Raw genomic sequence first — 16,144 nt, 5'->3', positions numbered from 1 at the left:
AACCAATGGAAAAGCCAGGAATACAGACTGGAGACTGTTCTTAATGCACCATATTGCATCTGAACATTTTGTCCCTACCCATCTATCCAAAGCATGACGTTTTGCATTTCATATTAACATTCTGAAGACATGAAAGGATTCTTCAAACTGATGTTCATATGCCGTGTCAGAGCATGTACTCCAACTGCTTAGAGAGATGTCATGTCCACCTTTTACTCATGTCCTCACCTTCCCCTTTGCCTTCCAACCATCTCTCCTCCTATTTCCAAAAAATCCCCGGGGCTGTTTTTATTGGTAGCACTATTTCAGCAGGAGGAGCGCTACAAATATCATTAGCTCAGCAGGAAGAGAGCTACAAATACAGTTTGTGGAATTTGAACTCCACTTTGGATTTCTGCAGCATGTCAGCTGTTATGCATATGTACTAAGAGTGAATGCTAACAAATCATTGCAGTAATGCTTGATGTTTATATACAAATTCTCATCTTCAAAGCACTTCAAAATTTCCCAGTTCTACAAAATCTGGGAGAGAGAGGAAGAGATACAGGCAAGAGCCTTTCTTTAGCGTTGATCTTAACACGACTATTGTTAGTCCCTTTATACTTCACCATATAGAAAGAATCTTGCAGTCTGCAAATTTGATTGAAGTGCTAAATTGCCAATAACATTTTCAGCAAAAACTTTTAAAAACACTTCCCCTCCATACAGATGGTTCTTTTCAGAAACTCTGTTCTCACCTTTAAGTTCAAAGCCAAGGAAGCTTGTGATACAGGCATAATGCTCTGGGAAATTAACTTACGTAGCAAAATAAAGGACATCGTGATTTCAGAAAGCTTTTCACGACAAAAAATAAATAAAAAATAATAATAAATATATATATATATATTCCAAAGCAATAAAGGAACATAGAACATAATAACGAATCTTAGATATTTATAAAGATTTTTATAGGGTAAACCAGTAATTCCTCATGAGTTACTTCAGTGTTCCAATGGGAAGAGAGAGCTTTTGTAGCTGAAAGGAAGCCCTTATTAACTTGCTGGCCAGCACTGGATAGAAAAATGAAGAAAACTTTAAGTGCATTGATACAGAGTTCACTTCTCCTGATCACGTAGCAAGAAGCATTTTCCTCAACGCATGAGACCAAGCACAATATTCTGCCCGTTGAACATTTCAAACAATTGCTTTACCAGAGTTCAGCGCCCACATCTGACACGTCCCCTAAAGACCATTTCCAGGCTGTTGGCACTGAAATGCAGCTAGCGGGTACTGCCCTGAGCGTTGGAGCTCCTTCTGACGAACAACGTGCAGGCAATGCCCCCTCCTGGCTGTGCAGGGCAGGCAGCAGCAAACCAGGCCGCCAGGTACACTATTTCAGGTTGGTTGGTTTTTTTTTGCCTGGGATGGGTCAGGCTCCTAAAAATGGAGGTAAAGTGAAACAGAACCTAAAGTTTTACTTAATGAGAAACAAATATGAAATTGTAATGAATGTAACATTCTTTTTCTCAAATATTCCATAACATTTGTACCAGCACTCCCGCTTGAAAGCATGACTTGTATTCAACATGCTTTCTAGGGCACAGAGTTTTGTAATATAACATTTAGTAGAGTTCATGATTTTGAAACATAGGCATTAAAGCAGTTCTTCTAATGTCATTAGGGATTCTAATGTCATTCCTCTTGTGTTTAAAGCATTTCTGTGTCTGACAAAATATGGAAGCATGTTAGCATACAGAGGGGTGGGAAATGCATTCTCAGATGAAAAGTTACATGCACTCCAGGAAATCTTTGTGGGACAACTGTAAAAGTGCAAACTCTTCTTTTATGCAATTTTATGGTGGAAATTAAAAAAGAAAAAAAGAAAGAAATTAGTTTGAAAGCTTAGGAAGTAATTTAAAATGAAATGAAATATATTGCTGATGAATAACTACAGTGAAAAGTGTTTACGTGCATGTCAGTTAAATTCTCTCCTTATTGTATCTGCAATCCCTCAAATGATGTTTTCCCTGCGTGTATTCTCCTTCTAGCAAAATATCCCGAAAAAGCAGAAACTGTTAAATATTTCACAACTGGAAGAAAGAAAGAGAATGAAACTAAAGAGACTTTTTTTTTTTTTAATTAAGACTTCTCTTCAGAATTAAACAGAACTTCAACATGCTTGAATTACATATCCTTCTGTTTACAGCCTCCCACTTAAGTCTAAGCTAAACAACAATGTTGGCAGAACAGAGTAAATTTGAGGAACTGAGATGAACTGTTTCTAGATAAAAGTTAAGTGAACCATTTTCCTGTACACCAAAACGATGACATTTGCCTCATCACCCACCAAACCCCAGTTTCTGAAAAATACAGTATCACCTTTCTTATCTGGTTAGTTAGGACATTTTAAATTTTCTGTCCTCAAAGTTTAAGCTTCTTGCATTTGCTGCTTTTCATTTATCTCCACCTGTAAAGAAAATCAGAAGAAAAAAAAAAAGTGATTATTCTGGAGCTATCTTTGGCTGCACATTGTCTTTGTGGTTTTGACACAGTGCGGTGCAGTAAGACAGACATTATCCTACCCACCCTCCTGTTCTGCAAACATAACGGTGTCTCAGCCTGTACTTATGTGATAACACTTTATCGTGTTACTCTGTGCGACCCCGAAGTATGGCATGTGTGCCATGGACAGGAAGTGATCTGGGACAGCCGTTTCTTGTATACTCTTTCTTGGGAGACAGGCTAATTTGCCTGTATTCTCAGACAGCCTTTACCAATATACACCAAATCAGAAAAATTGCTTTGGGATTTGGTTGTTTCCACTGTTTTCCTTTGCTGCAGATGTTTGTTCTCTAGTGTAATACATTTTATTGAAACTGCTGGAATTAGAAAGCATTACTGAAAATGAACAATAAAAAACATATTCCTGTGTTGTTGCTTGTCTTTCTTAATTACAAACACAATTATGAATGTGTATCATATTCTGGAAATCCAGACTGCTGTAGATTCTGAGCGCTTAATTTGCAATGCAGTATTTGTGGGGGAAGGCACAAGGGTTCTAAGATATTTTAGGGAAATCTGTGGTAGTGATGAAGTGTAGCAGTCCTTGATTTGATAGCATTTAGAAATGTGGGATCACCAGAACAGAGCCCACAAATATCGGAGTTTTATGGGGAATTTATGTGTATTTTTCAGTATCAGTATACATCACTGCAAAGAGATATGAGAAATAGGAGTGAAATAAGACAGTCCTTCCAAGAGCTGTGAAGGTTGTTGACACAACTGGAAATGGCTCAAAGGTCCTTCAAAGACTCCGCAAAATCTGACCCTGAGTCTAGAGATACATTCTCAATGTGTTTCATATAATTTTGATACAGTAAACATATTTGTCCCAGAAAAGCTTGCAGTAACTTGCCACATTAGGAATGTTTTGGCTTGCCCGTCCTGGAAATCTCTGCTATTACTTATTACTTATTAATGCATTTCTCTAATTTCTGCAGGTTTTGTAAAGAAGAAAAGCTCTTAGCACTGATGCCAATGAAATCAAGGTCAAGTGAAAATCATGCATTTCGTTTGTTCTGCGGAACAGGAATAAGACAACATTGGCTATGTTCTCTCTCTTTTCTAAATACACACTGAAAGTGAATGTGAAATCAAGTAGGTAGGTCTGATGACGGTATAATTGTTCCAACTGACAGTCCCCATTCATATATGATCCATATAAATCCATGCAAACACTATTTCCAGATAATATTTAATAAATTTCTGCTCTGTCTACAGTGTTCATTGTGCTGTATTGAAAACTGCAATGACACATGGAGTTTAACGTCTTCAATGCCACCTGGTTGCTGAAATTAACCCACATAACATTTCCGTGGTCTAACCAAGTTCTAGCTGGTTTACTTTCAATAATTTCACATGCTGGAGGGAGCAGTTTACTAAATAACAATGGTCTACTCTGCTGGCTTTCCAGAAGCTCAAATTTACAGACCTCCCTATAGAGAAGCAGGTTACCCTACCACAATTTAAGCCCACTGACAGTAGCTTACTTGCCTTTCATGAACCCTAAAGAAATAACTCACAGACTCCTTAGTTTCTGCAGACCACATACTGCAACCTGATCCATTCCATTAAGACAGCTCTTGAACACTTACGCACTGACCAGCTGAGGTCTAGAATTGGGATGAGTATGTTACTTCTTATATGGACTGGAGGACATGTGACATCGGTGCATCTAACCATGTATATATATTATGTACCATAATATGGAACATATTGCATATGCTCCATCCCAGCAGCTGATCCTGAACTCTGGAAAAGGAATTTTATCATTGACATCTCCCAGAGCAGGATTTGGCCCATGTTTCTTAACACATGCTGATGCTGAAGATATATGTTGTTATATTACTGAATATTTTTTATCTTATCACATGTAAGCTGACTAAACTAGGAGCTATTTATAGAGGCTAATTCACATTCTTATGGCATATGGATGTGCTTTTTGCCAGCTTTAGCATGAATACAGTTTATATTCATTAAAGTTGAGCTAGCTAATTACCATAGAATTATCGAAAAGCTTTTTTAGCAATAGTACCTCAAGGTTGCCAATAATTTCATTTGGGATTCGGAAGGACCGTGGGCTTCTGATCTTCACCAGTGAAACCAGCCACAGCACCTGCCTCGAAGGACTCTGCCTCTGGGCTGGGCTCTCCCAGGAGACCTTGATCCGACCCCTAGCAGTAACCAACCATAAAAAATATGTGAGTTAGAACATCCTCCCGTTTTCTACAGGACCAATGTGAGCACAAAGACGTGCAACAATACACAAAGCCTGCCTTTGAGAACTTTACTGACAGATCACCAGCATTGCTCCTTTGCTGCCCAAGCCAGGCAGATGCTGAGGTTATGAAACTGCATGGGATGAGAGCCCAGAGGTGCTGACTCAAATAAACGTCCTACTCTGCTGACTGGTTAATGCAATAAAAGCAACTTCATTCAAGCACTTATTTTAGAAGTGAATGCATTCTGGAGAAAATAGTACTGGGCACCAAAGGGAATAAACAAGGTTGGAGATTCATAGAATGATAGCTGGGGAAAAAAAAGGGAAAAAAATTCCATACCTCAGGTTCCATATCTGCAGCAATTGGTGATGCTAAGAATGATGCATAGATATCTGAAGATGTACCTTCCTCAGGTGGAGCAGGGAAGGGGGTAACTGCAGGTGGGGCAAGTTCAACCACATACTGCCAGTATATATATATAAAAAAAAAGTAATTCAGGTTTAATTAGTGCTTGGCAAATAGCAAAAATAATATATATTTTTTGTGTTACTCTCCAGGTGCTAAGAACTGGAAAGCATACCAAAAATGATTATAGATCAACTTTAATTTCTAGCTGCATCTCAAGAGAACCTGTTTATAACACTTGGAAAGAACATACGATTTTCATAATTTCATAACACTACAGCTTCTTACTCATATGGATAATTACATTTAGAAACACAGTGCTTAGGTAATGTGCAGTCTTTACAATGCAAATTTCACTTCTGAACAGGGATCTTGATGCTTTCTGGAATCGAAGATCCTCCTGACCTTCAGAAAAGACCCTCCAGACATTCAATCACAGGAATGAGCTGGAGTAAAGTTGTAGTGACACTGCATCAAATACTTTAATATGTGACTGCAATTTAAGAATCACCGACGGTCCAATTTTTGTTGCTAGATAAACTTGCTCCCATTTCTAATTCCTGTGCTCATGGGAACCTCACTGGAATTCTGCTGGTGTGAGAGTTGCTGTTTCAGGAATGCTCAGATCAGGAAAGGGCATTTTCTCTCCCGGGGTACCTGGATGCAGCACTTGTCCTTCATCCTCATTTGGTCTCTCTCAAGTGATGTAGAAGGCTGTCCTGAGTCCTCTAAAGGGCCAGGGTTTTGTGTTTCTGCTTTTGCTTTTTTTTTTTTTTTTGTGTGACATGTCAAATAGGGTGACAGAAGTCACTTTTGAACGAGTAAGAAGCAGGGTATACTAATGGTACGTTTTGGGCCTCTGCAAAGGGAAGTGCCCACTGAGAATACCAGGCAGATGTTCCAGTTCTGAGTCAGCTATTACAAAATAGGATTTTGCTTGCATGGTGCAAGTCAGCTGCATTAATTCACATCAGGGTAATTGCAGCTCCCATAAATTAAATTTCCTCATACCTCAGAAATCACAGCTAGATTGGTGTTTGGCTCATTTACAGTTACCTGCTATGGTTAAACGTGCTAAAAAATAGGAAAGATTCTGTAATTTTTATGGCAAATAAATAAATAAATAAATAAACAGTGATGACCTTGTCAGTTTGATTTATTCCATTAAAAGTCTCCTTTGTAGTCCTAAAAGCATTTCAATGGTGATGTCTGGACACTATTATCTTCAAGATTCCCTGCCATGTATCAGCTTAAAAAAGGCACCATTATCCCAGGCTTCTAAGAACCCAAAAGACTGAAAGGAAGACTTCAAGAACTTTAGTGAGGAAAAAGATAGATTTCATAGAGACCAACAATCCTTTCCAGCAACAGTTTTGACTCAAAATTTTGCAGCATTCTGCTAGTGGCTAAATACTCACAAAGGAAATAGAACGTTTAGGTTTTCTCATCAAAATGGAAAAACCGTTTGCTGAACTAATTGCTATTCTTTCTAAACTGAACCGGAAGCTTTGTTTTCAAATTCCAATGCTTTTTAAAACCAGAGCTCTTTTGGTTTAGAAGTATTTCAGTTTTCTCTGATTTCTCACCCTGTATTTTCTCACTGAAAAATATTTGCGAAATTGGATGAGAATTCACAAGTAGTTTCTGCTTCCTTAAAACTATTTCTTTTGGTCAGTTAGCTAAATATTCATTTCTAATGCTTTCTTTATTTAGATCAAATCATTTTCAATTTATTCACTTTGGCCTAAAAAAAAAAAAAAAAAAAAAAAAAGAACTAGGTGAGGTTTTTAAAACCAATTCCTAGCTATTCAAATACATTTCTGTAGTATGGATAGGATTTTTAAAGATACAGTTTTAGAACAATATTCTTACTTCACTGCATCCCTTTAAAGAGAGCCATTCTTTACTCATCTGTTCCGTGTCTAATAATAACCCTTGGATCATTAAGAAATAACTAAATTACAGCAGAACTAGTCTCTTTAATGAGCCATAATAGTCTCAATATTCAGCCAAAAGTTTTTCAAAAGTCCCTGAAACTGCAATGATTATGAAATATGCAATGAATATGAAATACTCTATTTAGTAGTAAGTTTGTGAGCAGTACAACATTTTACAGCCAAAATATAGTGACCTAAAAATGCCATTCTGCATTGTTCCTCCTATACACTGTGTCCTTAACAAGTCCAGGGGAAAATCTGAACAAATGAATTGCGGTGAGAGCCCGAAGCCAACCAATGTATTTAAACGAATCCTTCTGATGCAATACTTTCCTTTAAAAAATACAATTAAGTCTTTGTATTTCCTTTGAACAAAACCTCATGTTTAATAGCATCAATGGAGATGTAGTGAAACCCATTTAAAAACGGGAAAGGAGACACAGTAAGTTTTACACAGTTAAAGCCAGCTTTAAAAAATGTTGCTAATTTCTGAAGTCTAAGTAAATCTGTGGCAAATTACTTCCACTGACCTACATTAAAAAATTCATACTTTCTTTTTTAATTCCTGAAGATTTGTCATTATCTGAGCATTATTCACTCTGACAAAGATGTATTACTCAGAGTGTCCTTTTGAATCAATATAACTATTGAAATGTGAGAAACAGATTGGCAAGATGATAACGCCTTCAGATTAATTGGCAGTATTGTCAGGCACATTGCAGTCCAGTGGGTCCAAGAGAACTCAGGCAGAAAGAAACAGTAAGGCAGTGCACAAATGGAGAGGACACATCGGTGTCAGCTGCAGAGAAAGGGACGCTCTGAGAGGGGCGAGAGGAGCAGGCGTTAAATGCACTATCAGGTGCACAGCACCTAACTCCTGGGCGCAGCAGGGCACCAAAAGGCCCCTCAACACAGGGCAGCTAGTGTGGGCTGGAGGCTGCTCCAGCCTCAGAGAGCTTCAAGTGGGAAGCGTCGCTCAGAGCCAGCCTTACTTTCCCACCCCAGTCCCAGCTGAGGGCTGCAGCCTGTGTTAAAGCACCGCTCTGCACTTACACCCACGTGCCACCATTTTTTCCCAGAATTCTTTCTAGGAAAAGTTTGCATAAAAAAGGCCAAAGTAGAAAAGTGTCATGCTGTGCAGTAGGTAAGCCCGCAGACTTTTCTCTTTGTTGAGAGCTAGCAAATTACCTTGTTACAAATGTAGGCAGAGCAACGAGTAAAATAGCATGCAGGAACATTTCTAAAACAGGGTAATGGCAGGAGAGAAGATTGGTAAAGCATTCTAATAAATGAGTTCCACAGATGTGGTAGTTATTATAAAATTAGCTTTGCATAACTTACCAATATACCATTACATTTTCCCCCACATGTTATCTGTTACTTGAATTAATTTTGCTTAAGTTACTATTATTGCAGATTTTATCCACACTGTATTTTATTATTTAAGTTTCTGTGGCATAAAACAAGCCCTGGCTGATAGCATTACTTTTAATAATATATGTAAGAGGTTTTAGTATTATACAAATGGCTGCTGGGTATATCTTAATAGTCATAGCACAGAACGTCTGCTCTCAAAATATTATGTAGATTAAAACCAGCTATTTACTTACACTCTAATTTGAGACATTGGAAAGGTTTGCAGTATTTATGCATGTGGCATGAAGGGAACCAATCTACTCAGGGAATAAATGTCAGGGTTTGAAAATTAGCAAAGCTGAGGTCAAGGTCAGTATGGATTTGCTAACATACTTGCTGAAAATTAGAATTTACAGTGTATGCTTATTTATTTCTTAAATGAGAAAAGAGACAGGGGTGGTGGTGTATTTGCCTCTTTGATACAAGGCTTTTGTGTCACAGAAACATTTTTAAACCACCTTTTCAGCTCAGTATAATCTGAAATTCCGTACCCCTGCCCACAGAGACTTAGCACAAATTCTCTGTAGCTAATCTTACCAAACATAAGAAAATAATTATTTATAAGGATTGGAAAAAATATCCCAAGTTCAGCATGGACCATTTCTAAAGCCTTGTAACATTTTTCAAAGCTTTTCAATGTCCTTCGGTGGGATATGGATTTGATTTTCTATGGATGACAGATGCATTTAAAAATGTGTTTGTGTGTTATTCTCCATATTTATATCACTTGTGTAGTTTCTAACTGGATGTCACAGGGCCTCACGCTTTCAGAGACCTGCACAGATTTCTCATATGTGATATTTGTTATGAAACAAAATATTTAATATAGAGTTGACATTACTTTGCCATTCTTGCTAAGCATGCCCAGCTGCTTACCTACCAATCTTCTGAATTTCACTTGGTGGAATAAAAGGCATTTACAAGATATGGTTTTTTAGGTGTCTGTATTTCACATGGTTGAATTTGAATGAATAACTAATGCTCAGGGAAGCACTGCTGCATCCTTATTCAAACCAACTTTTTTTCCCCTCTTTAGCCTCCCAGCATATGCAAACACACTGAATCCACTCTACCAGCCTCCTAAGGCATTGCCCAACAGCGTTCTCACTGGTAAGGTTTCTGGGAGGCAGCCGACAGCTCTTCAAATACATCTGCTATCCTGTTTTGCAACAATACTATGTACAAGATCCAAAGGACTGAGGGATGTTATGAGGCGCACAGAAATTTAATCCAGAAACACGATCCATGCTGTGTGACTAAGATGGCAGAACTGGCTTCTGAATGCCTTCACTGCACACATTTGTATTAATGTTTAAAGTTGAGTTAAGATTAAGGAGGGACTAAACTTGGCCTCTGAAGAATGTTCCTCAGTTGCCAATGATGTACATGGAAAGTCCGTGTGCATGTTCCTAGGCAGGAATTTTCAAACCACTGTTCCTTGAATGAGACGAAAGTTCAGTAAGTCAAAAGTATTCTTTATGCTCTTTTTCCTGTATTTCAGAATTCAAGTTAATACATTTTAAAGACAGTTTTCCATATTTCTGAGCTGAGATGCGAATCAACTTTGCTGACAATACATCAGCAATTAATCTAGTTCAAAATGTGAAGCAATTCGGTGCCTACATTGACAAAACAGGATCTACGCCTCCCCCCAGGAAGCTGTAAATCAGTCGGTGACATCTGGCCTCAAGGACATCAGAGTCATCTGAAATGTGGTAATTTATATTAATGAACATCAATATTAATTTTTAAATAAAAAGAATTTGCTGCTGCCATTATGTTTACATAGGGAATATTATTTATAGCTTGTGTTCCTCTTTTTCTACATTTTGCCCATAAATAATTGTAAGGAAGCACACTGTCATAGTTATAAATATTTTTCCTCAGTGTTGAAGCTTTTACATATCCTCTTACTGTTTTCAGTAACTGTTTGAGGGCAACAACCAGGATATTCTTGCTACTCCAAGAATTGCTGCCAATTGTAATGCTTGACTGAGTAGAAAAGTGTGCTTCTACAACAACTAAAGCCCCCCTCTCTCTAGAGACACCTTAATGCAGGATGCCCTTAATACCTACATTCTTTAAGAATATCCTAATGTCTCAGAAAAAAAAAAAAAAAAAAAAAAAAAACAAAACCAAAAAACACAAAAATTCTGATTTTACTGAACTGGAGTCATGTACTTCTGCTTTCACTAAGCTTCCAATTATTACTGCCAATTTGCAGATGTGTTGAGGGTACATCACTAAATGATTCACCTTGGAATGGTCATTCTACATTCATATTGCGTTTAGCATTGCCAAATCTCCTAGAGTCAAGGGATTACAAGAGAATCTCAACTTTCATTTAAAAATAAAGTTCGTGTCTAGCTTTTATGGTTGCAGAGGAAAGATGAAAAACATAAATCTTGAAAGCTCAAAAACTAGTCTGTAAGCAAAAGGAACCAAACAATTATTTTTAAGCAAGTCTCCTGATTTTTTGGGATTCTTGCTCACCAGTTTAAATGCCTGAGGTTAACAATACCCTTTGAAAGTAATGCATACAGATTCTGAGAAGGTGTGAAGGACTTTTTTTAGTCCCTGAAAGTACATCAAGACTTTTCAAAGTGCCATCCTGCCTTTCCAATTCAAGAGCACCCAACAAAGAAATTGCAGCCAGCTCCAGCTGTGGTTGTATTGCTTTATTCAGTAGAGACTTAAAGCCTTAATTAAAAAAATAAGAAATAAAAAATATATATTTACATCTCTCTCTATATATATCAAGAGCCTTTTCCACAGTAACCACAGTACAAATACCAGAAAAAAAAAAATTGGTGAGGGGTTCTAGTCTTTTTTTTTTTTAACTAGTCATGTGGTCACATGAGAAAAAAATAGAAGTACATTCTGCTGAACTTAATGCACTACAAACAGTCTAGTATTTTGGTGGCATATAACCTATTAGGCCAGAGATTCACATTTCCTTATTGCACATCCCTTTTTCCAAATCATTTAATCAGAAAAGATCTGACATGAATACTGAAAATATTATAATAAAAATGTGAAAGCATATTTGGCGAGGTGCATTTTGGTATCTCCTTCTAGGAGGAGGTATCATACATTTTATAACGACTTGCTGCAGTCAAACGACTTGCTTACATAGTCAAAGAAAACCTATTTGCAACAGAGCCTTTGGCAACAAAGTGGGTTAGAGGAATTAAAATGTTCAGAGTAATGGTATTCCTCACACCCTCTCTTGGTGCTTTATCAACCCCCATTGTCAGCACTGAGAAGACTGCATCCCCTGAGGGAAAGTCAGAGCCACTAAGATAAATTAAAAGCCTTATAATTGCTTAATACACCTGCCTTGAACCACGGCAAGGGGAGCCTGTTACCTCTCCCACTGGCAATACAGGGAACACAAGGGCACCCGTGTTTGCCCAAAGCTGGGCGGTGTGACATAGTTCCCTTTCCTACTGAAAGGAGTACTGTAGGAACTGAGTGGGAACAAGTGCCCCATGTTTTGCACCCTCACACCAAAGGACAAGGCCAGCTGTCCCTAACCTCCTCCCAGACATCAGGCACATCTCTGTGAATAGGCTTCTCTGTATCGATTGACTCTGAGCTGATCGTACAGGAAAAGCTGCTCTAACATCTAAAAGGTTGCATTAAAAAAAATGTTACCTAAACAATATTGATTCCAAGCTAACAGTAAAAAAAAATGCTTATATAATTTAAAAACTAAAATATAGATTTAAAAAAAAATTATCCTACATTAGAAAACTTTTTAGGACAAACAGTCGCATAAAATGGAGAGCTTGTATTGTTTATTATCAGATCTAAACCATGAAGTCTTTGCCTGAATGTGTAAGTTTCTGTTAAAACAACAATTTGTCCTGTGGACTGTAAATTCAATTACTGTTTTTATTGGAATCACATTTTGCTTTGGAAACAATCATGCAGAAAAAGAACCGGTAACTTAGGCATCTTAAAAACATCTAAAAACAGGCACGACTGTGAGAACAAATCAGTTATGGTAATTCTTCCACTGTGAACTGCAATGTTTTTTAAATCCATTTCCATATTTTTAATTAACACCTAGTTAAAAAAAAATCTTACTGTAGGTCATTTTAATCTCAAATGGGAAAACAAATTTACTTTATCAGAAAATTGACTAGACAGTATTTTAAGGACTTATTTTTCATGTTTTTATCATCCAAATTAAGTTATTAACATACGTTTTCCAATTTGGGAATGCAGAAGTAAGCCAATTTTTCTTTTGAATTTCAGAGTTAGGCATATTTCAGTTACCTCTGTGTGAAAGGAGCCTATTTTAACACCAGAATATTGCATCAGTACACACACAAAAACACGTCAAAGGTATCAGTGTTACAATTGCATTTCTACATAACTTGAATCTGAAGTATTCTAGCCACAGTCTTTTAGTCAAAACAAATCATTACTTCCTTATATCATACTTAAATTTCATACCCCATTGTAAACAGGGTCTCCTTATTGCAGTACATTCTCATAACTCTGTTTATACTGGATCTCAGCTTGAAAGTTGGGGTTAGTTTTAACTCTATCTTACATGTAATACTGTCATTCATATTAACTGAAAATGCAGCTGTGAATACGGGCAGGTTTAGTCCAGTCAACACAAGAGTTAAACAGAGCTTTATATCAGCATAGCTTGGCTTGGTGGGTGATTTGAAAACTATTACGTTTTCCCTTGGTTAGCTGCCAAAGCCAACCACACCTTGGATAATGTGAGGTTGTTTTTGAGTAGGTAACATCTCCTTACAGTCTACCTCCTCCCACTTTGACTTGGAAGGTTTCTGAGAAAAGGAGTCATTTCTGTTGGGGCATGAAATGGTTTCTGGTGAAAAAGCATATAAATCTCATTCTGCTTTGACTTGTTAGGAAGCTCATAGCAAATCATATAGTCAAATGTAGACATTTCAACATTTGTTTAAGCAAAATAATTTCTCTCTGAAGAAAAAAATGTACACCACTCACTTAATGCCTTATTCCTTATAAACTCTGATTTAACTTCATCTTCTAGAAAATTACCACAAACAAAGGTAACAAATCCAAAATATATCTGAGATTTGCTCAAAGAGAATTTCCACAAACATACAGAATTTTAACAGAAGCAAGGATTGCATAGAAACACTTAGAACACTGAACTGAAATTCTTGCGTCACCTACAGAGAATGTGGCATTTAAATGTTTTTCAGCACTATTTATTGGCCTACATGGATTTCTAAGCAAATATTAGTCAAAGAATTTGTTACTGGCATACTTACATGCTACCTAACATTCATATCATTCCAACTACCAAATACCAACATTTCTGTATCAGTTATATGTTGCTCTGAAAAGTTCAAGGCTCACCTGAGTAGGAGCGCTGCCTACAGTTATATAAGGGGACAAAAGCTCATTTCACCAATTACACTTTGCTTTTGTAATGTATTTAATTACGCCATGTTTAACATAGTAAAGGAGCTTTAATATTTTTTTCCTGTCAGCATTATCATGGTATTGAAAAAACAATGCAAGAACTTCCGAATGGCTCCATCAGTGAACATGAAGGATACTGCATTCAACTGTGCTCTATGTGTTTTTCTCTCCCCCTTGTATTTTGTCCTTTCAATAAACTCTGTTCTACAACAATAGGTGCAGAGACTGTGATCACAAAGTTTAAACACAGTTTGCCTGAGACAAGGATAATACATCTGTGATGGCCAGCTTTTGATGAGGAAAAAAAAAAGATGCAATGATGTCAAAGGGATTTATTTATTTATTCACTCTAGCCTGGCAGCTTTCCTAAGTATCACAGAAGCATTGTAAGAACTCAAAGGTAGCCAGCGCCAAACAGCAGCACCTTCTCTTAACAACGTACAGCTCTACCAAGAAACTTGACACTGCTCACTCTGGAGGTACCCTCTTTTGGTCAAACCTCAGAAGGAATATCAGGAACACCACGTGTATGGACTGCCAAGCAGAAAAGTTAAAGAGAGGGTGAAAAAATCACTAAGAGCTGGCAAAACTCAGCTGGCAGTAGGGACAAGGGGGTAGATGGGGACATGGAACTATTCTGGTCCTGTGTAAGAGAGACTTATTCAACGTGCAGAGACTTATTCAATGTACAGGGCAGAGGCAGGGTGACCAAATGGATCCACTGTTACCACTCTGGGAGCAGAGTCCAATGCTGAACTGGAACATTCATTATTCCAGTCTCAAATTTATTTGCCAGGAAGCAGCTAAAGGTCCATCATGGTCTCCAACAGTGCCTATTCCTACTAAACCAAGATTTTAACTAACTTTTCCAATAGATTCATAACCCAAAGATCACAACAAAAACAGCACTCTGAAGACTTACAGAGATGGTCTCTGTAACTTCCTTATCTATGTCGGACTGCTTCCCTCTGATAATTACTTGCTCTATCTAGACAAAATGTCATGTGTCCTATGTCCTGCTATATGATTATTTTGATTTTTATATTTGGCAGAATGTAATCAACTCTTGCCACTGCTCCCAGGTTAGTGGTTTTATGTTGGCCACAAATATTTACCTATGTACCATAATACTTTCAACAGCTGACACAATACATTTTTGCATGTATACATACTTATATATCTGTAATTGTTAACTTTTTAAGTTTAGAAGGGCTAGGGAAAAAAAAAACAACAAAACATAACCACAACAAAATGGCCTTTAAGGCAGGAATCATTACCAAGACTTAAAAAGAGAAAAAGAAAACACACCCTACTTGCCCAATATAATAGACAAATTTCAGTATGAGTCCTCTGATTCTGCACACTCTGTCTCCATATTTAAAGCACTGACTGGTTTAAGTGTTCTTTGCAAGTATTCATTAAATCATTCATACACCCTAATAAATCATGCTGGATGCACAGCTCCATGTGGAAGAAATAAAGCTGATAGGAGATACTTTTTAAAAACTTGGCCCCAAAACCACAGACAGGTTCTTTTTACTGGATAACAACTAGATTCACAGGTATATTTGTCTCAATGGTGAATTAGTCTCAAAGAAATATCCTCCATCACTGAAAGACTCCACGGTGCTCCTGTAACACAAGTGACAGCCAACAGCCAATTGAAACACTTTAAGTGGATTTTTTAAAGCCTTAAAGTTATTTAAATTGTTGATTTAAAATAATTGTATTTCAACCAGTGTTTTACTAGTTCTCTCCCCCACCTCCTCTGATTTTAATTTTCTCACTTGTCAGCATCTCCCTGCAGCGAGAAGAAGAAAGACCTCAAACCTTTGCTGATTGCTTTCCACACAATCTGATTTCTATAAATTAGAAGCTGCTGATGGGGAAGCAGACAGCAATACCCTTTGATCAAGATACACATCTTGATCTCTTTTATCATTTTTTTTAAAACAATAATATTACAACCAAAAAAAAAATCATCATACAAGCTTTTCGATCAAAGTGTGTCACTGTCTGCTTCCCAGTCAACATGCTGCCAGTGAATTGGCAAGGTGCCCAGGAAGAGCAGGCAGCAGCTGGTGGATTTGATTACCATCTGCATATCCACTGATGTAGAACATATTATGTCTCCACCTAGTGGGCAACTGCACTTAACAGGAAATTTGAAAATGGGTTGGAGTCTACTTC

At 37.4% G+C, this 16,144-nt stretch overlaps 1 protein-coding gene across 5 annotated transcripts in view; it reads right to left on the bottom strand.

The window, feature by feature from the left end:
• The window catches only part of C5H10orf107 (chromosome 5 C10orf107 homolog), a 50,452-nt gene continuing 36,402 nt past the window's right edge, over positions 2,095-16,144 (bottom strand). For 4 of the 5 annotated variants that reach the window (XM_021399106.1, XM_021399105.1, XM_021399108.1 and 1 more), the window contains 3 exons: positions 5,100-5,222; positions 4,574-4,712; positions 2,095-2,446 (listed from right to left, as the gene is read on the bottom strand). In XM_021399106.1, coding sequence (XP_021254781.1) covers positions 4,593-4,712; positions 5,100-5,222 — 243 coding nt within the window. In that variant the 3' untranslated portion in view covers positions 2,095-2,446; positions 4,574-4,592. Of the gene's footprint in view, positions 2,447-4,573; positions 4,713-5,099; positions 5,223-16,144 lie in introns of those variants that run through there. The other variant, XR_002439416.1, reaches the window with a different exon arrangement.

This window comes from Numida meleagris, chromosome 5, assembly GCF_002078875.1.
Source record: "Numida meleagris isolate 19003 breed g44 Domestic line chromosome 5, NumMel1.0, whole genome shotgun sequence".
Lineage (NCBI taxonomy): Eukaryota > Metazoa > Chordata > Aves > Galliformes > Numididae > Numida > Numida meleagris.
Note: the sequence above shows the minus strand (reverse complement) of the source record. Positions and strands in the feature narration are given on the sequence as shown.